Here is a 27,183-nt window from a genome sequence, read left to right on the forward strand (position 1 = left end):
ACCCTAGCACCGGCGAGTGGAAGCGTCGAGGCGCAGTTGAATGTCGTGGAAAGAAATAGAGAGGGAGGAGAGGAGATGTGTTATTTGGATAAGGGGTACTTTAGTCTTTCTCCCTTTTTCTCTTTTTTTGAAACATTTTTTTGGTCCTTTATTAAACTTCAGCTCACGGTGATAAGAAAGAGGGGCAGACGGTGCCTTCGATTTTGAAAAGCAAGGGTAAACGTGCAAAGTTTAAAAAATGAGGGCAAACATGAAATTGAAGTTCAAAACAAGGGCAGTCTTGCAATTGTCCCTTAATAAAAACGGTCAGCACATGTTGCCGCATATATGTACATACGAAGACTAGCTAGGGACGAAGTGGGGGAGCATAACCAGTGCAGATATGTCTACATTATCATTGACCAAAGAGCAATGTATATAATTAGTTTCACATATGAGTTTGCTTTCCAACATGGAATCTTAGCTGGATTATTTGTCAGAGATCTGTGCAAATAATTTTTTCACCAGTATGTGCTTAAATAATATTGTCACTTGCCCGTAAAGAAAATAATGTTATCGCTGGAGGATTATTCCATTCTTATTGATCAATCAAATTTGAAATCACCGGGGTAATAATTTCTCTGTAGCCATATTAGTTCTCGTGAGACAGATTATGTCCAGTTTTTTAGTGACAATGGTTTAATTAGAAAATGTGAAGATGTATCCATACATCATAGGTTAGTTTGCTGTTTTAGTTTAACAGGATGGAAATTTTGTCCTTTTACTTGAATGGCATGTTGATCTGTAAAGTTTTTTTTCTAAAGAATAAATTATGAAGCAATGTTACTACTGGGTTGCAGGATTTGTAGCATTTGAAAGTATAGAACTACATAGATTACAATTTGTTTTAGGATAAATTTTCAGATTAATATTCCTAACATCTAAAATTCTGAAAACAGAAAAAGATTAATATATATACCTGAAAACACCATATATTTTTCCATTTTTCTTGTCGTTTGTGTACATTCCTCGGATGCTAACCAAGATTTAAATTAGTAGATTGAATATGAATATAGTAAAAGTTAGGATTTGTGTAATTACATAAGTTTATTCTAATGATCCACTAATTGTTTTCAATATGCAATATGGTCTAAGCATTCTTATTTTCTCAATCCATTAGTTGTATCGGTAAATTAATTAATATTTTCTAGATCCGCTAATTGTTTGCACTCGGCGTATAGCCGATTTCTGGTAGTGCATCTCAATCATCACTCGCAAATTACAGAAAAGAATTTTCCATTTTCTTCCCTACCATATTTTGCACCTTATCATCTTCGCGAGTCAGCTAAAAAAATGGTGGAGTCCAATGTTGGTGCAACAGAAAAACTTCATTCACTGTAGTAGTATCTGTACTAGATAAGTATCATGGCAGCACCAGATTAAGCAACTAGTTTGATTCAGATTAGCAGCGGGTTAAGAAGAAGTACTTCAGTGTTCACGGGAGCCACAGAGATCCATGAAACATTTGTTAGGCTTGTTGCAAGGAATCTAGACATGTTGCTTATTATGACAACTTTAACATGGTAAGGAATATCTGATCGTGCGTGTTCATTTAAATAATGGTAAGTCAAATAGAATTCTGAGCAAGGCCACGAACCAAATTTATTTCTTTGATCTACTCTTGTGTGTTGTTGACCAGTTGAGCTAAATGTTCCAACTAATTAATTTTCATGCTATACATAGTTCTATACTTTGATTAGCTACAAAATTCTCCGTCTAGCTTAACTTTTCAGTTTCAGTGCCGGTGAGAGAAGTCAAAGCCTGGGAGTTGAGTTTCTTGCATTGATAAGTTGGACAGATGCTAAGTATATAGTTATCATGCTTTTCAACTGCATTGGAATTAAGAAATCTGGTACGTATTAGTGAAATGTGGTCTGAACACTGACCCAGCTAGCTATGCCAACTACGCATTTTGTAACATTTCAAACGATAAACTATGCAAGCGCATATATTTATATCGTGGTATCGATATCACACACAAGAAATAAAAGAAGTGTAACCCGACACCCAGGGGCGGATCCAGCAATCGATGAAGACTAGGGCCAATATTATGTATTGGGTTGTATGCTTAATGTGTTTCCTACGCGCACGGATGGCCGGTCGATCCAGGCCGGAACCCCCGTGACCTGCGGCGGCGCAGCTCGCCGCCGGTGGGATCAGAGCGTCACCTGCGCGTGGCAGAGCTCTCGTGTGCCAGCAACGACGCGCCATGCGGCGACGGCGCGAGAGCACATATGCGCATGCAGCAGGCGCCGTACGTACCCGAGAACCAGTGATAGTAGATGAATTAGCTCATTGTAGTACAATATAATTTTGAGATGTAAAGTTAAAATAATATCTTGGAAATAACTGAAATCATTATGAGATTATTATAAACCTTGAACCTTCCAAGAACAAACAACCATTGCTTGTGCGATGCATTCTGGGCCCAAACGCTTTTCAGCACTGGGCCGAATCCATTCTTTTCTCGATCCTAGCCCGTGTGGGCTCTCTATCTACTCATTCGTTCATTTCTCCAAAATTCCAGAAAAGCCGAATTGAGCCCAGCATCCTTTCTCTTTGAGGCCGCGCCGGAGAAGACGAGGAAAAAATATTGGTTCAATATTTTTGAAATATTAGTTTAATATTTTTTAATAAATGAATTTTAATGGATTTTATAGATAAATTGTTTACACAACGCAAGATATAAAAGAGCCCCTCCCTCCGCACTGTACCCGGGTGCGTCCGCCCACCGTGCCGCCGGCAACCCGTTGAGCCCATCCTCCGGTGAGCCTCGCCTCGCCTCCCCCATCCGCGCTCGTTTTCTAATTGTTTGCGGATGCCGGATCCTGTTCCCATGCGGTGACGGAAATGCTGCTAGATTTTTTTTTCGGTTCCATTTCGTCTGTACGTGGGGGGAACGTGGGGTCTTCGTGGGGCTTGGGGGTGTTGGTGCGTATTTCGCACTGTTGGGCTAGAGCCTCGGTGGGGGGGATTAGTTGGGGGTGTGGATTTAGGGTTTTTGTTGGGGTTCGATTGGGGGAGCCAAAGAAATCATTCCGGTTTGGGGTGTTTGTGTACGTTTATTCCCAGGTGGGGCCGCCATTGGCAAATGCTTCGGTGTTGTATTCGCATAGTTTCCATGTGGAGGGAAGTATTATTTAGATATTTATCAGCTCTCTGCATGCGCTCTTCTAGATTTAGTAACATTATTCATGTGTTGATTAGGCAAAAGGTGAAATCCTGAAGATCAGAGTCATTCGCTCCCGAAGGAAAATGGCTTTTGGATTAAGGGCTTTTTCTCTCAGTCTCAGAGAGAACTATTTATGCTTATAAGTTTCATTCAGAGCTTCCTAACAAGGTACATGGAAGGGATATTAGGTACATGGAAGAAAGAAATTCATTGCTGGCAAAGTGCAGAATATACCATTGTAGGATTTATACTCTATTAAGGCTGATAAAAGAGTAGTCCTATTGTAAGTCCTCACATCATGGGAAGGCAAGATGAGTATATTGTTTCTTGGTTACAAGCAGTTTTCCACAATCGTCTCTGATGATGGGGCAGCAATGCAGCAACTGCATTTAGGGACAGGCTGCTTATGGTCCCCAACCTTCTGATACTTGATGAGGGTCTTACACTTAGAAATCAGGACTGATGTACCGTGAAGTGGTTCTTTCAGCTACACTTTTCCAGAATCACGCCCGAGGAAGTGTTTAGCATCTTGAATCTTTCTTCACCCGAAGTTTCTCAAGATGGAATCATCCCATCATACTGTTACATGGATAATGAGTCAAGTAGTAATGTCAGGTAGAAGATCAAAAGGGATTGCTTACAGTGCATTCACTGAGTCAGTTGAAGAGACCTTGTTGATGTTGAATGATGATAACTTCAAGAGAAAAGCTCATGTTGCAGAATTGCAGTGGACCAATTTAACAACTCAGCATGTGCAAAAGTGATGTTCCGTTCTATTAGGTCATGTGGCAAGGGCATCTCTCTTATCAGCGCATCGAGAGTTTGTTACTTTATATGTTCACATGAACCCATCTGTCATCTGTTCGGTACTGGCCACTGTACTACAGAGGACTTTAATCTTGGTCAAGTTGATATTAATGACTCTAGGGATGAATTGGATCCTAAAGCAATGCGCCAGGATATCAAGGTGCTGTGTTGAAGGTGAACCCTTCCTCTCAATGTCTCGATATTGTTTCCCATACTAGTAGTCTCATCTAGAATTTGTCTTTTTAGGTAGGTAACAAGCTGTGGCCACTGGACACAATGCTGATCTTCCGAGCTGATCTTTGATCTGAAGTAAGCTAATAGTGTTGTTTCTGTTACGAAAATAAAACGATTCAGCATCTGTTTCGACTGCCGCCTCACAAGGATAGTATGGGCAACAGTTCACACAGCATGGGGGCTATGCAAACCTACCAATATAGACATCTATTTAGCGGGTGGCTTAATGGAATACCTAAACCTTATAAACCTCTTATCCTTGTAGGTGCAGCAGCCCTTTGTTGGTCTGTCTGGCTCTACAGAAACGCTGTTGTATTTGAAAAACAAACAATCTTTCTTTTTGCTAGTACTCTACATGACTACGCATTGGCTACGTACTTGGGCTACCCTACAACAACCTACTTCCATGGAGACGCTTGTTGCGGGTTCTCATTTATTGGAGCAAGTGGCCAAGGATGTTTTTATCCAGGCACATGGGTGGCGATATAGTCTAAGGATTGATAGTCACTAGTGTGTCGGTTATCTAAAACTCTTGTAAGGCTGTGTGCATTTGGCAGAGGTCGGGAATATTTTAAAGAGTTGTATCCTCTCGATGTAATGACTTGAAATTAATAAAAATTTTCATTTCCAAAAAAAGTAAGCAGATTTTCCTATAAGAATCACGCTTTACATTACATCATGATAACATTGCTCCCTGTTCTGTTGCACCTTGTAAGAGCCATGTTTTGTCTGCCGGGTGTTACGGTGGCTCCATTGTGGTGACTGGTGACAGACCTGAGTCTGCTCTAAGCTAGGAATTTCTCTACATTATGGAATGGCTCTTTGTAGTATGCGGCAACTTCAGATAGCGACTAGCTGATCCCATTGACACTTGGGTCAAGTTTCTGAGGATTAAAAGCCATTGTTTTCCCTCCTAAATTTTCGCAGGCAACGATAAACAAACTCTTTCGGTGATTGTCTGTGCGCGCTTGAATTGTTTCGTTCTCGAGTGTTGGAGGTTATGCAGCTGTTTTGTTTTGAGGTGTTGGAGCTACAGAGCGCCCTTTTTATGATGCAGGTCTCCTGCTATGAATGCATACAAATGGAAGATCTCTTTTTAATTATCGTTTCCTTTTCTGGGATACGTAAAAGAGATCTACAAGTGTGAGAGAAAGTGGTATGCAGATCTGTCTTTTTCTATGCCATACAGGAAAAAGGTAAAAGCAGGGGAAAAGGAAAGACAGGGGAAAGATGCGGTGCAGTGCATGCAGGTGACTAGGTGAGACCCTCTTTAGTTGCGCGTGCAAATTTTTTGAAATAAAATCTTTTCACATTTGAAATATTAAATATAAATTAATTACAAAAACTAATTATTGAATTTGTCAGTAAATTACGAGTTAAATCTAATGAGCCTAATTACTGTAGCAATTTGGTGTCTAATTATGATCTAATTAGACTCATTAGATTCGTCTCGTAATTTAGAAGCAAACTATGCAATTAGTTTTTTTATTTTATTTAAATTTAATACTCCATACATATAAAATTCTAAAATTCTTTTTTAATGTGATAATTTTAGAATTTTGAATTTTGCAAGGAGAGGTCACGCTCCTCTGTCGGCACGATTAGTACGTACTGGTCGTGTGTTGGCTGACGAGTGACGACCGGTTCCTTCCACCATCTCAACTCTATCGCTTCAGCTCCTGCTCAAACAACCACTTCTGAATTCTGACTCGTGAGAGCTGAAGCCGTGAAGATGTTGGCTTCTGAGTTCAGGTAGGCTGCATGGGTTGGGTACTATTAGCACCAAGCTTGCAACAGTGGTAGGTTGGCAGGCACTCCACTCCGAAGCACGATTGGGGTCGAACCAGCAGCCCTGAACCCGGAAGACCTCACCTCACGTGCCACCATCTTGCATACGACAAACAGTCGCAAGCATCCGTAGCAGTGCCATTTTCTTCGTAGAAACCAAAGGCAGCATTTTTCTGAAATACTAAAACCAAAGGAAGCATGCCACTCCGACTTTTTCCACATTAGATCTGAACTAATCTATTAATAAATACTGAAATCCATCCAGCTGCTGCTGCGGCAACGAGTCCACAGCAACACACGACATCTCACACGGAAACAGGGCGGAGCCTGCGGATCACTGTACTTTCCAGGCCATTGGCACGAGAGTCCTGCACATTTTACCACAAGCATCCAATTTGCACCAAGGCAAATTCAAAGGCCTGGCTCTGAGATAACGAAATAGGCAAATCCCTGATGTATAAGGCTGCGTTTAGTTCCCAAAAAATTTACGCAATACCGGTCATATCGAATTTTTGGACATATACATGGAGCATTAAATACAGTTGAAAAAATAACTAATTACACATGATGAATTTAATGATGCTAATTAATCCATAATTAGTATTAATTATCAAATAACAACAAAATGTGCTACGGTAGCCAAACTCAAATTTTTACACCAACTAAACACCACCTAAGATGAGGAGAAGCAGATCTTTCCAAAAAAAAAGGAGAAGAAGAAACAGGGGAAGCAGCAAGACGAAATACTCAATAGACAAGCATCAAACAGAGATCAGAAACTGAAGAAATGAACTAATTAAGGTATTATATATCGTTGTTCCTTCGCCGTATCAGTTGAATTGAATTCAGATTCACAAGAAAACAAGAGCAGAACTAAACAGGGCAATGGGCGAACCTACTGTTCGCCACACGCCAGCCCCGGGCAACCAACAAAGCTGACCAAAATGAACCTGAAAGGATCCGGTGAAGCCAACCGCCGCATCCTGATCATCCTCATCAGCCTCGCACATCGCAATAATCTATGAAGGCCGCTCCCCTCAGCAGCTCCTCCCGACTGGCCAAGCCCTCCTTTATGTACAGCTCGAGCGTAGGGTTGGGTTTATTTCCACGAGCGCGAACTCTTCTTCGTCGGCAAAATTTCATCCGGGCCCTGGATCAGCAGGCGTCCGGACAGGCGTCGGCGTCGGCCTCCGGCGGCGGGAGGTTCAGGTCGAGGTCGAAGGCGAGGCCCTTGGTGATGGATGCGCGTGTTTCGCTCTGCATACTCGGTCCCTGCACGAAACCATGCAAGGTGGATTTCAGTTAGGATAAGGAAACATACACTCAACCGACTGGAATTCATACAAAGCAGATTCATACAAAGCAGATGCTGAAAAGGAAACATCGCTAGATTTTAATGGAAAATCAATGGCATGGAGGATAAAAGAACAATGAGTTCGTCGTCGTCATCCGACGATGAGAAATCCAACACATATGGCATGGCTGAGCAGGGATAACTTAATTTCTGATTTGATAGAGGAGCACTTTCAGGAAAAAAAGTTAAGTATTTCGGCAATGCTAGAAGCTGAAAAAAATGTCCAACAGCAAGCAAACTATTGCAAAAACAGCAGTCAGCTTGAGCTGGCATTCCATCAAACACCTAAATCTTAGCAGCCCAGGGCAACAAACAGAGCCAAATCACCACCGAGCAAGCAATCATCAAACACCTAAACCTTAGCAGCCCAGGGCAACAAACAGAGCCAAATCACCACCGAGCAAGCAATCGCGGCAACAAACAGAGCCAAATCACCACCAAGCAAGCAATCGCGTCAGGCAGAAACTGCCGGCCAGGTCATGGCCGCCCGACCAGGGATGCTATGGCGACGATGTGCACGGTGTGCGCGTAGCTGCGGCGTTGGGCCGTTCGACCTCCAGCCCCTGCCGCGCCGACGCGCGTGAGGATCGGGACCGGCGCGTGGCAACAGGGAGAAGGGGAAGGTGAACAGCCAGAAATCAAACCCACGGGAGGACAGGAACTGGCTCTTACCGTGGGGATAGGCACCTCGTCGTCGGCCGCCCCCACCCGCGCCCGCTTCGCCGGCGAGCTGCAGCCTTCGTCGTCGTCGGCGCACGATGCGCCGCCGCCAGATCCGCGCGCGCCGGGCGCCCTCCGCTTGGCCCGCGGCAGCGCCGCGTCGTCCGCGCTCGACGACGCGCCGGACGCGCCGGATCCGCCGGCGCCGTAGTCCAGCGGCGTGACGGGACTGGACGCCTTCATGGGCTCCTTCGCCGCCGCCGCCGCCTTACCTTCCGCCGCGTGGCGCGCCGCGCGGCCGGCGGAGCTCGTAGACGGCGAGGCGGATCCGGCCGCCGCCTCCGCCGGCCGGCGCGCCGGCGCGGCGTGCTCCCTTCCCTCCCCGCCGGATCCCCCGGCGGCGGCTGCGGCGAGGTCCATCTCCCGCAGCGCCTTCCTCCACGGAGCCGCCGACCCGCGCCTCCCGCGGCTCCGCGGCCGGCGCACCGCCCACCCCGCCGGCACCGGCGCCGCCGCGGCGGGCGAGGAGGAGGAGGGGGCCTCGGCCGCCGGCGCCTTGAGCCACTCCGGCCGCTCCCGCAGCTCCCGGAGCCGGAGGCTGACGAGAATCTGCGCGGCGCGGACCGCCACCGGATCCCGCTCCGCTTCCACCGCCACCTTCACCGCCGCCGCCATGTGACTGCGAACCCGCCCGCCCGCCCGCCGACCACCAGCCGCCCGCACGCCGACCACCAGCCGCCGCCCCGGTGGCCTTCCTCTCTCTCTGTCCGCCGTTCCTTGGAGAGGTGGAGATGCGTCGGTCTCCAGATGAGAGAGATGAGGCTGCTTTCTTGGACAGGGCGACTAGGCGAGAGAGAGACGGGATCAGGAAGGGGAGGCGGGCGCGGGGGTGGCGTTATAAAGGGAGGTGGGGGTCGGGTCTGAAGCGAAGAGGAGAGAAGGAAACGAGACCGGGGGAAGTCGAGTCGGACTCGCCCAGACAACTTGCTGCGTGGGCCCAGTCATTCTTGCTTCCCGCGCCGGGTGGTTGCGCCGCGCTCTGCGCTGCGCTGCCTGCCCGCCACGCCTCCATGGCCGCCGCCGGCCCCGTCCTCCGATCCGGTGAGCCTCTCCTCTCCGTGAGGCTCGCTTCTGATCGTCAAGCGGATATACGGAGTGCACGGCTACGATTCCTAGTTGTTTTTTTATTAATAATATTGCTGTTTTCGGTTCATTTTATTCGTTTACTGCGGGGGGAACGCGAGATCTTCGGCGCTGTTTGTTTTCGCTTAGCTTATAATCTAAGCGTGGCCGAGAAAATCGAAGATTTTCTCGCTTCTCGATTCTCGCTTCTCGTAGTTCAAATCTCTGAAGCGGATTACCAGAGAAGCGAAAATAATCGAGGCGTTTAGTGGAATTATCGCTTATTTCTACCGATAAGCTGATTATAATCGGAAACAAACAGGGCCTTCGTTGGCTACTGGCATGGGGTGACGATTCAGCGGGGGTGGGGATTAGGGCACTGTTGCGGTTGTCCGATTCATTCCAGTTTGGGGAATTCCGTATGTTCATAGTTGGCTTCGTATGGCCTACATGTGGGTTCGGGTCTAATGCTTTGATAGTTGCGTTGCCGAAAAGGCTTGAGGAGCAGCGTACTCCCTCCATACATATAAATCTTATGTTTTGGACAAGATTTGAGTCAAACATTGAGAATATAAATCATCAATAACTTTTAAGTTGTTGAGTTTGCAAATGTGAAAATTATATGAATAGATTTGTCTTGAAAAATATTTTCATAAAAAGTATATATATACCATTTTTCATAAATATTTTTATAATAAGAAGTGGTCAAAATTGTGTTTTGGAGACCGTGTCGTTATCCTAAACGTCAAGTTTTATGGGTACGGATGGAGTACGCAAGATCTTGTTGGGAGTATGTAATAACTTTCAGTTCCATTTTCCTAAGTGCATGCTCGCATCTAAAAACAATTTCTACGTATTGTGCAACTTCTCTAATCTGCACGGCAAGGTCGATGACTTTGTGTATTCCAACTCTTGAGTCCTGCTTTAATTTTTCATTCTAGGCTGCGTACAAGAGAGAAGAAGCACATGTGTTCCTTTCACTTCCTACGGGGAAAAGCGGAGATCAGACCCCATCCTGCATGTCAGTGAACATGCAAAGCCATTCTATTCAGCTTATCTGCTTTCGGTTTATTTCGTTTTATTTTAGCTTATTCTCTCTCGCAGAGCACTATTCAGTGAGGTGAAATCAGCCTGTTTCGTCTTTCCACCAGCCGAAATTATCCGCTACCACCGCCGCTGGACAAAGAAAAAAGAAACTCTCCGTGAACTTTCCAGCCCATTGCTTAGCTGATGCTGCTGGCACGAGAGTCGTGCACAGTTCACCTGAAGCATCCTATTCGCAGCAGGACAAATTCAAATTCCAAGAGAGAATGAAAACTTGAAAAGTGCCAATCTGGCTGTCTAGCAGGATGCTGCTGAAACAACAAGTGAAACCATCAACAGCGAGAGTTGAACCCACACCAATTCAATTGAACTCAGATTCAACAAAAAATAAAAAGAAGAGCAGAAGTAAACAACAGTGCAAGGAGCGAGGCTACTGCTGGCCACACGCCCCAGCACCGGGCAGCGGACAAAAGCCGGCCAAAACTAACCTGAAGAATCCGACGACACCGCCATCTCCCAAATCCTCCTCATCAGCCTCGTCGCACCTCGTAACAGTGTCTGCGAAGGCTGCTCTTCCCGAACATTTTTCTTAGGGAGGGAAAAAAAACACGAAAACTGGTGATGGCGCGGGGCCCATGACAGGGTGACCCCACTGGCAGGGTCCGGTAGCTGCGAGACCACTGTGACGAGGACAGCACGTGACCCCCGTCGCGCGCTGCGCGACGAGCGATTGTTATAATTTCTTTCTTTGAAAACGATTCGAAAGGCAGATAATGAGCAACGGGCAAGCTGTTTCGGCAGCGGAATAATAAAAAAGAAATTCAGTATAAGCAGGATGACGCGACCAGACCACATCACGCGAAGCCACCAGATGCAAAAAGAGAAAAAGAATCGCAGAAAAAGGAACGACTGAAGCAGCTAGTACGCCGCGGCTGAACGTTGTTAGTGATTATTAGCGTGCACCAAGCGGACACGTACGCAACGTAATCATCGGCGCTCGCCTAACGCAAACCCTCGACGGGTTTGGTGGGTTGGAAGTACAGGGCCTAGGAGGGAAAGCGGTCGTGGCCCTGCACGTGCGCCGCGTGCCGCCACCGGACTCACGGGTCACAGCACGAACCAGGGGAGGCCGTCCGATCGCAACCACGCTTGTGGCCGCCGCTTCCCGCGCCCTCCTCGCGGGTGGGCCCCGCCGGCCCAGAGTCCCAAGCTGACACGCAAAACCGCCTCCATTTTTTTAGGTTCCAAGGCTTGTTTGGTTTCGCAAGATTTCTAGCTCGTATATTTTTTTGAAAAAAGAATCTCGCATGTATAGTATACTAAATGAAGTATATTTGCAAAATCTTTTTAGAAATGGGTATAATTTTTCGCGACGAATCTAATAACAGTAATTAATCGATGATTGGCTACAGTGATGCTACAATAACCATCATTTAATCGTGTGGTCAAAGACCTCATTAGATTCTTTAGAGTCATTAGCACGGGTTCTGAAGTTGATTTTATAAACTGTGTTTGTTTGATACCGTAATTACCGATCAAAATAACACGGGCACAAAACCAAACAAAGCCAAAACCGCCTCCACCGTTTTTTTTAGGTTCAAAACCGCCTCCATTTTTTTTAGGCTATAAAGATCCGTTTTTTACCCAAAGGAATTTTCTAGGTGACCCAACCGTACGCGAGGATTTACGTGAACCCTATGACAGGCGGGCCTGGTGCTTCCTTTGGCAAACCGAGCGGACCGAGTCCAAGGCGGGCCCGCGTCGGACCACAGCAGCAGCGGATCTCGAGGGATGGGAGCGAGGTCAAGGTTCTGGGATTCTTTTTCTAAAAAAATTCGGAGCCCATCGAATTGGACGAAATTCGGAAAATTCGAAAAATTCGGACCGGTATCCGCTCATAATTTGAATGAAATTTGAGCAAATTTGAACAAAATTTCTCTAAACCATCAGGCGTGTAGTGGGCTTACGGAGGATGCACGCGTCGCCGGCGCGGTACATGCAGGGAAGGCAGCGACGACGCGATTGAGGTAGGAGCCTAGCAGGTGGTGCAGATGGCACCAACGATGCCTTCAGATGTGCTCACGGCATGACGGCGGGCGTCGAGGAGCATTCATGGCGCGAGCTCGGACGTCGGGAAGCAACCGCGACTCTCCTGGTGGCCGCAGGGCGCTGGCGCAGGTGGGGAGGAGCAGGAATGCTGCTAGCGGCGGCGGCGGCGGCGGCTTGCAAGAAGGCGTTGCTGGCTAGGGTCCGTGACCGTGAGGAAGTCTTGCAGCGTTAGGGTTGTTTGTGGGCTGTTGTTGGACCCAAAAATGGACTGGAAATTTGAATTGGGCCGAAATTTTTTGACCGGTTTTGTTATATCTCGGGCCGGGCCGGGCCGAATTGGACGAATCCCAAAACCATGAGGGAGGTTCGGGTGACTTGCCAAACAAGTCAAAACTGGGTAAGCGAGACGGGTGAATTTCAACGGCGGCTGTCCTTTCACCACTAACTCCAGGGTGACATTGTGCAAGAAATCTAATGGCGCATGTGTCCCTTCGGATCGAATGGAAGGCTTTCAGGCTCTGATTGCACTAGTACGACAAAACGACATCATTAACAAACTAAGAGAATCTCCAACAGAGTAGCAATAATACTAGTTAAATTTAGAGAAAAAAAACTAGCTAAAAGATAAAAAGCTTTATAAAATAGAGGATAGACTCTTCAAAACCGGACTCTCTAAACCAGCAAAGGCTAGTAGAACCCACATGTCATCCTCTTTCCTCTCCTTCCTCTCCCCATCTCCTCCCGCGCCACCTGCCATCCCCCTCCAGCGACCGAGCGCCGCCGCCCCTGCTCTCCCCCGACTAGAGCAGCGTCGTAGCCCTCTCCGCGCGCCGGGTGCGAGCAGCTCCTCCGCGGTCGGAGGGCGGCGGCCGGAGGAGGCGTCCCCGCGCGAGCTCGGCCGGGTGTGAGCAGCTCCGCTGTCGCGCGAGCTCGGCCGGGCCTCCCGCTCGGCGGGGTCATGGCCGCGACGGCTCGAAGGGGCAGGTGGAGGAGGCACATAATGACTGGCGCGTGGGCGAGCTGCAGGGATCCGGCGAGACGAGGGGGACGCGGAGATATGGAGCCGCGGCCATGGCGCCTCTCCTCTGCCTCGCTCCCAGCCGAGGTCCAACCCCTCATGGCGTGGGATCGACGGTGCCGCTGCCAGGAGCTGCACGGACTCGATGGCGCGAGGGGGCGCCGGGCGCGGAAGCTGCTCGAGCTCGACGGCGCGCTCAGCGGGAGGGGGTGCGGGAGCTGCGGGTCTCGACGGCGCACCGGCGACGGCGGGAGGGAGCGCGCAACACGGGAAAGGAGGCTCTGCGGGAGGAGTAGGCCGAGATGGCGAGTGCTGAGGTCTCGGCTTATATGCCTAGCGAGGGGGGAGCAATTGCGAGCGGGATTGCGAGCGGAGGTTGATGGCGAGCCTGTTGGACGCCGGTTTCTGCTCTCTCTCTTTTTCTTTACCGATCCAAATACATATACCCATTCTGTTGGACATGCTCTAATCCACGAACGGTAAACGAGGTCTTTCGTACCGAATAGTGAAAGTGAAGTAACGATGGTTTCTTTGTGGGCAAAAAAATTAACAATGATTATTGACTCATCACAGACGGACAAAAAAACAGATACGATCAGGTAGCAGCACATTCACACGGAAAGCAGGTACAGAGCCGTCTGTAGGGGTCAGTGGTGGAGGGTGAAGAAAAATGTTGGGAGAGGGGGGGGGGGGGGGGGGGGGGGGTCCTAATTTTCGAGATCACTAGAAAGTGTGGTGCGGCATGAGATGGCCAGTGGAGATTGGTCGTTTTGGGCATTTAATTAGCAAGTAGGGTACTTTTAACATATTAGTAGCGTGAGCTAGCGTATGTCTTGTTTCATTAATTTTATCCTAATGAATTTGGATTCATGTCAGTGTGTCATGGAAGAGATAAAATGCAACGGAGAAATAGGTTTTGTTAATATCTTATAATCAATTTACATATCTGCTCAATTTAGTGCTATCTATGTGGAGAGGAGGGGGGTATGTGTGTGCCATTTTTTTTAAAAAAAGGTTACATTGTGGTTTGTGTATTTTCGTTGCATTTAGTTTATATTCTATTTCCAATTATACAATCATAAATATAAAGTCACGGACTTGAAATGAATCGAGAAAAGTAGGTGAAAGTAAATTAATTATATGTGTCTAGGATAGGATTAGTTGAGTGGGAAAGTAAATTAATTATATGTGTCTAGGATAGGATTAGTTGTTTACCCAATACTCAGTACCTATCACTACTATAAAAAGCATTTGTAGGGGTGGTTAAAATAGAATTTGTAGGAACGGATGCCAGATCTGTTGCTGCTTTTCGCAACTAAAAATAACCATCGTTGGAACATCCAAACGGTCTGTCAATATTTTCCGATGTCCGAATGCGAAATTTTTTATCTCACTTGCGGACTGTCCGCGTATCGTTAGCGGACCATCCGCTTCTCTCTTTTTTTTGCGTAGAACCATTTGTAGAGGCGGATCCACCCATCCGTAAAATGCATTTTTATCTAAAAATGCATTATCACCCGCCCCTAGAAATGCCACTATTTCTTAGAGGCGGGTGATTGAAAATGATGCTTATTTTTAGAGGCGGATGAGGGGGTGACCTGCCACTAAAAATAATTTTCTAGAGGCGGGTCGGATGCCTCTAAAAATAAGTAGCAATGGGTGAAACTTTGATCCATTTCTAAAAAATCATGACGTTGCTACAAATCATTTTTGTAATAGTATATGTATCCATTTAAAATGAGCATATAAAGTTTAATTGGGCTGTACGTAAATTATAACGGGTTCTACAGGCAGGACGCAGCCCGTTCGGATGGGCCAGAATGGCTGAGCTGCTCAGCCCAGCTGAACGGCTGGTCCTGAAACCGCTGGGCCCCATCGGCCACCTGGTGGACAACAGCTACAGTGATTTCCAGCTGGTTCAGCTCCCAGCCCGCAAGGTCGATGGGCAGGGCAGCCAGGCAGCACCTCCTAGGAAGCTTCGCAAGCACACTGCACTATGTAAGGAAGTAACAAAAATGATACTTTTATTAGAGACACTAAATTAATACACGTCTGTAATTTGTTATTAGAGACGTGTTTTAATAGCATGCGTCTGTAATATGATGGTCACCCTTGACCATACACAGAACGTGTCTCTGATATTGAAAAATAGAGACGTGTGCAAAGAAAACGCCTCTGCGATCCTTGGGGAAGTTATTAGAGACGTGGTCATCCGCCCACGTGTATGATACGAACACATGTCACAGACGCGGCCAAGCCAATCCGCGTCACACGAAAAATCTCACGGACCCGAAAAATTTATTAACTGCAGTAAAGACTCATCTGCCCCCGCCGCTACAGAGCGCTACCGTCCTCAGATCGCATCTCGTCCTCTTCTCTCCGGTCTCGTCTCTCTCCACCCCTCCGCTCTCTCAGATCGCATCCTCGAGCGTGGAGGACCATGGCCACCGTCACCACCTGGCCTTATCTCCACCTCCGGTCACAACGCCGTTGCCACCGCCTCGTCCTCCCCGACCGCCGTATACCTCGTCCGTTCAGGCACCTCCACATGCGACTCTCTCCCTCTCTCCTTCTCTTTCTGCTCTGACGGGCAACTCCATTCGCGTCGCTAGGATGAACTCCTCCATGCGAGGTGCTCCAAATTGGGCGTGGGCGGCCAGATCTACGGCAGCACGGTTGAGGAAGGCCAAATCTACGGCAGTTTGGTAGAGGGCGGCGGGATCCATGGCGCCGGCCTCCTGCTCCGATTCTGCTGACTAGGGTTATTGCCACCGCGGATCTCGCTGTCCTCATCATGGAAGCCTCGCCCATGGGCTCCTCCACCGCCGCCGGAGAGGCCCCGACCATCTGATGTTGGTAAGCACATCCGCATCTTATTCCCCCTTTTCCTCTAGGTCAGGTCGTATACTCTCCGGTACAAACCCGTTCGTATTTGCTGCTGTTGTATTGCCCATCCCTGCAAGCTAAGCCTGCTGCTGCTATCTATTCGTGTTCCCCTTGTAGCAAAATAATTAGAGAGTGTGCTGGCTGTATTCCTTTCCTCTCGTAGTATATTCAATCTGCAGCAGGAATCACGTGATCTTCAGTATATTCAATCTGTTATTAGCTTTGTTTGGTGTATCGTTTTATTTATTCATGGTTTGTTGTAACTTCATGTAAATCCTTGTTATCCAGGGTGATGAAACTGCATATATGATTTACAGCAGTGCGCCCCATTTGATTTAGTCCAATTTGATTTAGCTAATAGTTTGTGGTCCTTAATTAAGCCATTTGCCACTAGCTGCAGTTAACTCTAGCTCTGACTCTAACCTTGTGTATACATGTGCATTGTTTTTTTTTTGCCAAACCGATATATTAAGTGTGTTAGATCTGCAATGATGTTTTCCTTGAAAATTTAGATACATGTTTTGCATTCTTCTGGTTCCCCCATTTGAAGCCTCTGTATCATTTAGCTTCTTGGCCATGACATCTACTGTTCTTATTTTCTTTTCTTAGAGGCTCACGAATTACTTTTCATTGGTCTGACACACAACTGTTTGTGTTGGTTGTGCTTGTGGACGTGCTGCATCAGTGATCCGAGACCGGGAAGTGGGCTTTTTCTGTGTGCTTCCTTGCATGTGACATCCAAAATGAACAGGTTCACATGTTTCTCGCTTCTGTATCTAATGTTTCAAACCTCATTTTGGTCTTGCTTGCCAGTTTTGGATTTCCTTTTCCTAGAAATCACATATCTATTCTACATACATACACATGGATGCGGAGTGTTTCTGAAATTATGCATGATAATGTTAGTTCTCTGTTATCTGAATGTCTGTGGGCTTTCAGTTCTCTTCTTTAATTAGGTCATCTTTGGCATTTTCAGAACTAATAAAATTGAGAAATTATCAAGGGCCTGCTATGGAAAGCATTAGAGAATAAACAAATGCTGTCTGTTTATATCTTATATTTAGTGATCTGTTTATATCTTTGTAATATGTGACAAACTGATATCAACTCTTGGTGATTTTTTCGTATCCAATTGATGGTTGTGAGAAGCAGTAGTAGCAGTCGGCACCATTTGTGATATTCTAAACTGAATGCCTCAAGTTAGTTCTAGGAATACTCAAGACTGTTAGGCAAACTGTACTATTAGTCTGGTTAATACTATCTCCTATATTTGAAATTCATGTATTGCTTGCTATATTGCAAGGAAAATCTTGTTCTTAGTCATACCAAACTACTTTTTTTCCCTGCCTGTACCTGTAGTAGTGTTTTTGGATGTTCCATTTTGCTGTAAAAAAATGTGAAGGATCTATCACATTCTTATAATACATGATGTGTTTCTTGAATGGCATTCATACCTTCTGTTACTTTTAAATAACCTAATTCTAAATTTGTACATGCAGTAACAGAGCCTGTAAACATTTAAATTTCATATTCCCTATATTTCTTATTTGTCCAGTAACTAAGCGAATGCATCATTGGCAGCAACTTTGTCAGTCTTGGGAAAACCAGGAGTTGAAACCCAAGTAAATGATCTTAGAAAAGCATCAGTAAAGTTGAATAAATCATGGAACCTGGAAGGGATGAGATTAATGATGACCAAGTGATTCAGAAGAACAACACAGAAAGGTCAAGGTGTGTACCCTCTCTCTTGTGTTGCTATGCACCTCTATACCCAACTCCCTGCTGTTTTGGTGAAATTGAGAAGAATGTACATTTATGTCTTCAATTAACAATATGTTGTTTTGTTGTAGCCTAGGAGCAGTTTGCTGAAGCTGAGAGGAAAGAAAGTAGCTAGGAGGTATTTGTATTGCCATTTATTCTAGAGCAACCATCTCATTTTGATTGGTTAGGTGGATGCTCTATGTAATTGCTTACAATTTAATAGACTAATCAAAATTTTTGTGTACTGTGAACCATTTATCTTATGTATTTTGATCATGAGAAGTCTTACGTAAGTTCAATTTTCAGACCATTTTATTGTTTCTTTAACATCATTGTGCAAAGTCTTTTAATGGTTGAAATGTACCATTTGTGAAATATGGGATTTAGAAATGTACACGGTGGACCTAGATTTTTTTGTTTTTGCAAATTGTTATCAAAGACTCGTTTTAACTAGCTGCGTCTCTGATGTGGTTCATCAGAGAAGCGTTTTAACTAGCCACGTCTCTGATGAACCACATCAGAGATGCGTTTTAACAAGAAGAGTATTTGATGTTGGTCATCAGAGACGCGCCATCCGCGTCTCTGATGTGGTCACATCACAGACGCGGATTTCTGCGTCTGTGATGCGTTGTTATCACAGACGCAAATTTATAGACACGAGATTTTCGTGTCTGTGATGAGGTTTAAGAAGAGTCTCTAATAAGGTGTTTTTACATAGTGCTAGAAGGCACCTGCTGAATTAGGCCCCCTTTGGCACCGCTTCTCCCGCAGGAGCTTCAGCTTCGTGCTACAGTGTTGCGTCACTGTTCGGTACTGCATGGCACTATAGCACGAAGCCAGAACGGGAGTCGAGGGAGCAAAATGAACTAGCACAGTGGTGAAGCCAGAGAAGCTAGGAAACCGGGCTTCGTCAGCTTCAGCTTCACCTCAGTAGTGCTACAATAGTTCTACAGTAAATGAAGCCGAAGTACCCGAAGCGGTGCCAAACGGAGCCTTAGCTAGACTGCAGTAATTACGAGGAAGGAGGAGCCCAGCCAGGTAGGCCAAAAAGTTAGGGCAGCTTAGTTAGACTGACTCCAACAATGTAGCGCAAAATGGGAAGGCATTTGGGAGTTTGCCTCGTCTACAGTACTTGGATGGAGCAGGCAAAAATATCCGGTCTCCAACAGACCCGACGCAAAATGCTGCCCCTCCTGCTGCACCCTGGATCCGGCGAGCCCCTTCCCTCTCCTCACGTTGCCGCCGGCGGCCCGTGGGGCCCTCCCTACCAGATCCGGCGCGGGGCAGTTGCGGGGCCGTGGGACGGGCGGCGAGCGCATGACGCAGCGTCCGCGACGCATGATGGCCTCCTCGTCGTGTGAAAGCATCTAGGCCCCTAATTTGAGTTTTGGTAATTAATGACAACGATTTGTGGATTAACAATTTCATTCGAGATAATGAGCATAGGTTGATCCACAGATGAATGGGATTTGGTTGTGAACGTGTGGAGTTTTTAGATGATATGCAAAGCTCGAGCTCAAGGCAAAGGTATAAAATAGGGTTTTTGTATTTTACCGGTCCCATGGCGTTTAGTGGATGAAAAGTGACAGGATTTGTTGGATAGATAGCCGTACTATCAAGAGGGGTTGTGTACTCGTGCTTGACGGGTCTTTAGTGCCATTTTGCTCAAAATTTCTAGATGCATGCATGAGGGCTAACGACATTTTCAAAAAATTTGAAAAAGATCAAGTTTGAGAGCTGACTGCACAAGTGCGGACAGTCCGCCTCTGTGGAGCGGACGGCCCGCACCCGTACCAGAGATCCTGTTGAACCCGAGTGGGAATTTAAATTGGCTGGCGGACAGTCCGGCCCAGGTGGGCGTACGATCCGCCGCTCTAACTCAAAATGTACCAGAGAGGGTGTTTTCTCTGGTTGGGGCGATGATCTGTGCGGCGGACGGTCCGCCCCTGGGGGGCGGACGGTCCGCCCCTGGGGTGCGGACGGTCTGCCATCTATTTGACAATTTATACCAGAGACATTGTTGTCTCTGGTGGATTTCAAGGATGTACGGCGGACGGTCCGCCCCTGGGGCGCGGACGGTCCGCCGGCTAATTTCAAAGTTGTACCAGAGGCGATGTTCGTCTCTGGTGGTGCGGAACACATAACTGTAGACGGTCCGCCCCTGGGGAGCGGACGGTCCGCCATGGCTATAACGGCTAGTTCTGACACGCATTAAATGCACTCTGACTCACTGGCTTATAACGGCGGACGATCCGGTTTTTGAACCGCAGATGGTCCGCGACTTCGCATAAAAGAGTGTAACGGCTAGTTTTTGAGGGGATGTCTATATATACCCAATGCCCGGCCATTGGGTCACTCTCTTGGCCATTTGGACTGCATACTTGACACTATAGAGGTAAGACATCCCTCTCTCACACACACTTGCTTAGAGATTGCATTTTTGAGAGTGTGAGAGCATCCTAGTGCATTGCATCAAGAGTTTGAGCTTTGTGGCACTAGGAAAACTTCAAGCAAGCATCAATGACTTGTTACTCTTGGGAGTTGCCGCTCCCTAGACGGTTTGGAGAAGTGGATTTCGTGGAGCACCTCTAAGGAGATTGTTGAGGAGCCCCGATTTCGGTTATGAGAGGTTTTGTGCTCACCTCACCAGAGTGGTGAAGAGCAACTCTAGTGGAATCGAGGTGTGGAGCAGTTCCTTCATTCAAGCCGGCTCAAGATCAAGAGAGTTCCTGATAGAGGAGCGGTTGATTCTTGGAATCCACCTCAACGTGAATTAGGGGTGACCGGTAAGTCATCGACACCACAGGATAAATTCGTGTGTCTATCTCGGTTACATCTCTTGCTCATCTTGTTTAGTTCATTTACTTTGAGAAATTTACTTTACTAGAGCTTGATTTGTATCTTGTCACCCTAGGTTGCAAACCCAACTAGAGTTAGTAGTAGCATGATATAGGGTTTTCTTTTGTTACTAATTAAATTTCTCTAATGTTGTTGTTTTTAGATTTTAAACCGCCTATTTACCCCCCTCTAGTCGGTGTTCTTGATCCTACATCGTGCCTCCTCTGTCCTCCGCCGCCAGCCACCTCCGTCCGCGGCGCCCTCCATCCGTCCTCAGCCACCTCCATCCGCGGCGCCCTTTGTCGGATCTCCTCGCGCTCGCCGGCCATGGACACAGTGGATGTGCCGGTCGCGGGATGGAGAAGTGGAGCGCCACTGCCGCAGGCTGGTATAGCATTGGAGGAGGAGCTCGATTCCTCCGCTCCTCTGCTCCTAGCCGATGAGCAGAGGAACGGCAGGTGGGGCCTGATGGTGCCGGCGAGCGGGTAGAAGCGGCAGAATCGGGCGGCGGCGAGACGCAGATCTGGTCGAGCACGCGCACGGCCGGCGGGGACGATGGAGGCGCCATCTGATCTGTGCCGGCCCGGAGAGGGAGGGAGGCGGCGGGAGAAAGAGGCCGGGGCTGCTCGATCCGCGTAGGGGAAGGGGCTGCGCCCGCCGGAGTTGAGCAGGGGGGCCACGCCGGCGGCGCGCACCCGCTGCAGGGCCGCGCGCTCGAGCTCTGCTTCTCGCTGCCGGCCGCGGCCTCGGCGGCCGCCGCGGTGGCGCAGGGGGCGGGACGGAGGAGAGAGGGGAAAGATTTGCCTCGGTGGTGAGAGGTGATGCAGTTATGCGTCGCGGTGGGAGGCAGAGGCAAAATGCCTACCGCGTTTGCGCTGTCTGTTGGAGGATGTTTTTCAACGCAAAAGTACTATGCGTAGCGCATTTTTGCTTTTGCCTTGCTTTGTTGAAGTCGTCTTAGGGGCCTAAAAATATCTGGCGCCAATGTATATGTATACACGCAGATATTTCACCTTAATATCTATCCCAGTATTCCTATCTCTCTACTTCTTCAAGTTAATAATATTTGCCAAACAACCCAGACTCCAAAACACATAGTGTCTTAGTGCCTATATGTTAATTAGCTATTATTCCATTTTCTCGCTTGTTGTTGATTGCACTGTATTTATTCTGCTATATTTTTATTCATCAATATAAAGATCTGTTAATGCTAAAATCAACACGAGGGTTTTATGGACCCGGAATGGTCTGTTTTGTTCTTTTATAATTTCTGTTGTAATATTTGCATTGATCTGATCGAAATATATAAAATTTACATTATACAAGTTGAAAAACGAAGGGTGTGTTTAGTTGGTGAAAATGTTTGAGTTTTGGTACCGTAGCACATTTCGTTGTTATTTGACAAATAATGTATAATTATGAATTAATTAGGATTAAAAGATTCAGCTCGTGCTAATTAGTTAGACTATATAATTAGTTATTTTTTCAACTGCATTTAATACTCTATGTATATGTCCGATACTGTGCAAATTTTTTTTGGGAACTAAAGAAACGGTTGCAGACACGAAATTCGGAGTTATCGGTGAGAGGCCCAGAACCCTGAAATGGCCTCGCGGTCTTGCCTGTGGGCCTTCAAGGCCCTGCTCCTGCTGCAATGGGCCGCGCGGGTCCACCCACAAGGCGGCCCCAGTGCGTATCGCAGCGGGTTTTTTATTTTATATTTTTATATTTTGTTTTTTACAAAAATATATTTTCATTCTCAAAATTTACAGAAATATACCCCGGCCGCCCCATTGCCGGGCGGCCGGCACCTGGTCGCCCCGCTGCCGGGCGGCAGGGGCTTTTCTGCAAAAGTTTTCGCGAAAAATTTGTGCGCGGGCCTCTGGAGGACAGGCCGCCCGGCAGCGGGGCGACCAACTCCCACAAGTTATATATAAGGGTTGGCTGGTCCCCCCACCCCTTATTTGCATCACTAAAATTCCAGAAAAAAAGAAAAGAGAGGGAGAGAGGCGAAGCCCTGCCGGATTTTCAAGCCGGCGATTGCAGGTAACCAAAATTCTTCTACGCTTTACAAATAATTTATATTGTAATTATTTTTATTGACACAATAGATTAGCAATCAGTTTAATACAAGTGTTGATACAGTACATTACGTCCTCAGAATCCACCTACATTCCATGGAGTAACGTGACGGCAACAGTCCACCAAGGAGTCCAGATGCCTATGTGCTTTTGCCTTTTGCGGATCCTTGTGCAAGCTAATGAAATCAAGAATTTTGGGGGACGACTTTGGCATGAGGTTCTTCATGTGCGATAATTACGAGTATGACCCGCCCAAACAATGCGGCAAGGATCGAGCAAAGGTACTACAAAACACTATCAGAGTTTGCCACTTTCAGATCTGGTAATGACTTCTAATATGATTTGGGGAAAGACTCCACCGCCTCTATGTGATTTCGTGCAGTGGTTAGACACCGAGCAATCTCAGCAGGATAAGGACCACGTTGAGCGTCAAGCAAGGTGGGTTGCACAAAGGTGGCAATGAATGCTGCATGAAAAACAGATGGAGGAGAAGCGCAAGAAAGACCAGGAAGAGATTCAAAAGAGGATTGTAGAAGTGGAACGTCAGAAGGCAGAGGAACGTGAAGCTGATAGGGAGAGGAAGCGAGAGAGGGCCCGTTGTGCTAAGGAAGCAGGACCTGAAACTATTAGGAAGGGAAAATATCCCCGGTGCACTCAGTAAAGCACCACTATATAATTCCGGCATTTTACATTTCCTAAGGCATGTTAGGTTTACTCACAACACGAGATTATCGTGTTGCACATGCCACTGCTTTTCATTGTTCAAGTACCTAGTAGTACGAACGTCTTAGGCCTCTGCTTTATAATCGTAGCATTGTTTACAAAATTGTATTGCGAACCAGAAGTTTATGGTTCGTAACTACCCTTCTATTTTCAGTACACTACATTCAGTGAACAAAAATAATTACAACATAAACAGTTTGTAAAGCGTAGAAGAATTTTGGTTACATGCAGTCGCCGGCTTGAAAATCCGGCAGGACTTCGCCTCTCTCCCTCCCTCCCTCTCTTTTATTTTTTTCTGGAATTTTAGTGATGCAAATGAGGGGTGGGGGACCAGCCAACCCTTATATATAACTTGTGGGAGCTGGTCGCCCCGCTGCCGGGCGGCCGGGGGCTGCCGCCCCGCTGCCGGGCTGAGGGGCCGGCCGCCCGGCGGCCTGTCCTCCAGGGGCCCGCGCGTAAATTTTTCGGGAAAACTTTTACAAAAAAGCCCCTGCCGCCCGGCAGCGGGGCGACCAGGTTCTGGCCGCCCGACAGCGGGACGGCCGGGGTATATTTCTGTAAATTTCGAGAACGAAAATATATTTTTATAAAAAATAAAAATATAAAATATAAAAATAAAAAAACCGCGCGTATGGCACCCTGTCTGAATTCAGCCTCTGAGGATTGCAGGTGTTTAGCTCAGTCTAGTCTCAGTGCACATATTGACATATGCCACAATTAACTAGATTGAAAACTAGATAATTGTGTTCGATGAGTTTTATGATGATGAAACTTTTCTTATATCTCATAAATTTTATCTTTCTCTATTCTTGCTATGTCAGCAAAATTAATGATATTTAATATCATGAAACTCTACATAAAACCTCTACTGAGACTGACCTTAAGTGTAATAGTATCTCCCTTTGCTAACTTGCTCCTTAGAGCAAGCACAATGTATATGGACCAAGTAGTTTATATGGACAGCTTTTGTGTCAGTAGTCCATAGTTATTGTTGTCTTCACAATGTATATAGACCGGGTAGTCCATATGTGGGAGGAAAGATAGAGAGAGCCAGTAGAGAGAAAAATTAGTTTTTTATTCTTTATGGGCAGTCCATAGGACTATGGGTAGCTTTAGTTATGGACTGCTCTATGGACTACATCTACAGTGTTTCAGCTAGCTGATACACAATATTAAAATCTCTATAGACTAATTTGCTACAACATGGCGTACGTGCAATGCATCAAAAATGACCTTAAGTGTAATAGAATCTCCCTTTGCTAACTTGCTCCTTAATTTCGGATCTTATTAATTTTTTTGGTGAAAATTTTTGCTAAATGATTCCGGATTCTAGCTTATGTGGCGTACGCGCAGGTGACATCACCATCGTCTTTTCGGAGTTACGAGCACTGACTACTCCCTCCGTCCCAAAATAAATACAATTCTAAAACCAAACATGCAAATTAATACTAGATCTAAAATTACAAAAATACTCTTTTATCTTTTGTGATGAGTAAATGAGGTGTTAGTTATTTTTTGGAAGAATCTTCCAAAAATTATTTTGTCTTTTGTGGTAGGTAGATCAAAGTTAGCAATTTTTTGGGACAAATTTTAAATTCTATAGTTACAATTATTTTGAGACGGAGGGAGTACTAGATTAGCCATCGAACTACTTGGCACTTTCCGCAAAATTAGTGGGTTGAAAACTCAGTTAGTTTTATAGCCTCGATCCTCTGCAGTACTTTTGTCTGCAGTTGAGTCACTGATATATGCATCCGGGTCCACACGTCAGTTACTCAAGTGCAGTAGCAACTACTCCTACATGAGTTGAGTAATTTTAATTTATGCTCCGACTCTCTAAATTCAAGCATGCTGAACTTCCTTGTTTTGTTTGAGGCAATTCATTGAAGCTTATGTGCTTTTGTGACGGAAACCATCCACGTGCTACGACTGATGGATTCGGCTATTCTGGATGTTGATGTCCGGGTGCTCGCAGGGGCGGAGGCAGCACTGGCTCCAGCCCCCCTAGACCCCAAAAAACAATGGAGCCCCCCTTGAGCCATCCCTCAAATTTTTGAGAAGAAAGTATGAGGAAGAAGGAGAGGAAGAAGAAAGGGAGAGAGATGAAGAAGAAATCAGTCCCCCCTTTAACCATTTCTAGATCCGCCACTGGGTGCTCGTCGCCCTGTTCTGAGCGCGGGCACGCCCTGCACGCACGCACCAACGTTTGCAACCAGGATTTAGCCACCTTGATCTCATGGGACCCTGCAACACTAACGTACGGTCTCATCAGGCCCGGTGGCCAGCGATACCCTGTTTGGCTGGGCCAAACAGCCGGCTGGAGCTCGCTGTTCCGTACTATAGCAACAGCATTTTTATGAGGGGAGCGCCCAGCAGCTGCAGCAGCTGGAGCTGGCTGATTAGCCCAGCCGAACGCCTAGGACGAGGGTAGATGATGACTAGCGCCATCTCCGTTCCATCCACCACACCAGTGTGTGCCAGCAGTCAGATCTCCATCAAGCACGCACGCCAAGCTCCTCCTCCCTCCGGCTCCGCCGCCCGCGCTCTACCCATTAAAACTAGGCACACCAGCAGTAGGCCGCGACGCGGATCATATATTCATATCGGTCGAGACACTGGAGGGATGGAATAAAAAAAAGAGACACTGGAGGGATTCACACGCACAAAATTAAATCAGCAACTGATCGATGCCGGGCGAAGCTCGTGTCTGGCTCGCGTCCAAAAAAAGCACGGTGGCTCCACGCAGGCCGCGGCGGCGTCGCCCGTCTGCCACCGCCAGCAGATCGAGACGCTAGCTGCATGCTTGGTTTCTTGCTGGCTGCTTCCTCCAAGACGCGTGCTCGTCGACGTTCTCAGCTACCGGCGGCGTTGCCGTGGTGGGGGCCGGGCTCTCCATGCCTATGCTTGATTGCCTTCCCTGTCCGGTTTTTCCATGCCACGTAACGACGTACGTACTACACGGTCCAGTCCTGCTGGTTGCCTGCGAAGCTCCTCTAATCCAACATCTTCGATCTGAACGGAAACGTCTGGAACAACTGATGAATCCCCCGGCCCGCTGTGGCCATATAGGCGGCCATGCATGTCCTAAAGCTTCGAAGCATCATCCCATTAACGTTAGGGCCAGGGCAGGCCTAGGCGTAAGGGCGTGCAGCACGTGCGACCGTCACTACTACAAAAAATATTTGTAGCAACGTTTTTAGGGGTGGGTCACCCCGACTCGCCCCTAAAGATGTCACACTCACCCCTACAAATAATTTTTAAATTTATTTTAAAAATTCATTTAATTCAAATAAATAGCAAAACACATAAAAAAGTGAAATTTATATCATAAGCCTATTATGATCTGTAGGACTAGAAAAAAACTAAAAGTATACTTCGCTGTACATAGCGATTATAAGTGTGAAAACCACAAAATAAGTCTTAATAGGCCGTTATATAAGTATGAGATAGTAGAGTGAGTGTGTCATATAATATAATTTCACACTCTTAACCGTTATATAACCTGAAATATAGTTTTGATATTTTTGTTAAATTCTACATGTCACAATAGGCTTATATGGAAAAAATTTCATATTTTTTGAAGTGTTTTGCTATTTTTAATAAATTA

General features: G+C 46.7%; 1 protein-coding gene and 2 long non-coding RNA genes across 5 annotated transcripts; 2 read left to right on the forward strand and 1 right to left on the reverse strand.

The window, feature by feature from the left end:
- Positions 1–6,815: 6,815 nt before the first annotated feature.
- LOC120679873 (dynein assembly factor 3, axonemal homolog) lies at positions 6,816–8,968 on the reverse strand. The gene is made up of 2 exons (XM_039961534.1): positions 8,067–8,968; positions 6,816–7,312 (listed from the first exon to the last, which is right to left on the reverse strand). Exons 1-2 carry the CDS (start codon positions 8,727–8,729, stop codon positions 7,196–7,198), a joined length of 780 nt encoding a protein of 259 aa, XP_039817468.1. The 5' UTR covers positions 8,730–8,968; the 3' UTR covers positions 6,816–7,195.
- A 6,641-nt stretch (positions 8,969–15,609) lies between these two features.
- LOC120679519 lies at positions 15,610–18,261 on the forward strand. Of its 3 annotated transcripts, XR_005677218.1 has the most exons (5): positions 15,610–15,815; positions 15,900–16,143; positions 16,859–16,924; positions 17,755–17,904; positions 18,024–18,261. It is a non-coding gene; the product is annotated as an uncharacterized LOC120679519 (long non-coding RNA). The 3 variants fall into 3 exon arrangements; XR_005677217.1 differs by having other exon boundaries at positions 15,610–16,143; positions 17,729–17,904; XR_005677216.1 differs by having other exon boundaries at positions 15,612–16,143.
- A 4,686-nt stretch (positions 18,262–22,947) lies between these two features.
- Positions 22,948–23,361, forward strand: LOC120679822. Its single transcript, XR_005677331.1, has 2 exons — positions 22,948–23,134; positions 23,206–23,361. It is a non-coding gene; the product is annotated as an uncharacterized LOC120679822 (long non-coding RNA).
- The last annotated feature ends 3,822 nt before the right edge of the window (positions 23,362–27,183 follow it).

The sequence above is a fragment of the Panicum virgatum genome, chromosome 6N (genome assembly GCF_016808335.1).
Source record: "Panicum virgatum strain AP13 chromosome 6N, P.virgatum_v5, whole genome shotgun sequence".
Taxonomy (NCBI): Eukaryota; Viridiplantae; Streptophyta; class Magnoliopsida; order Poales; family Poaceae; genus Panicum; species Panicum virgatum.

Excerpts from the sequence above, each read along its gene's own strand:
- LOC120679873 (XM_039961534.1), bottom strand. The coding sequence starts at position 8,729 with ATGGCGGCGGCGGTGAAGGTGGCGGTGGAAGCGGAGCGGGATCCGGTG. Across the intron at positions 7,313-8,066 it reads ACGAGGTGCCTATCCCCACG|GGACCGAGTATGCAGAGCGA; the intron begins GTAAGAGCCAGT and ends GGTTTCGTGCAG.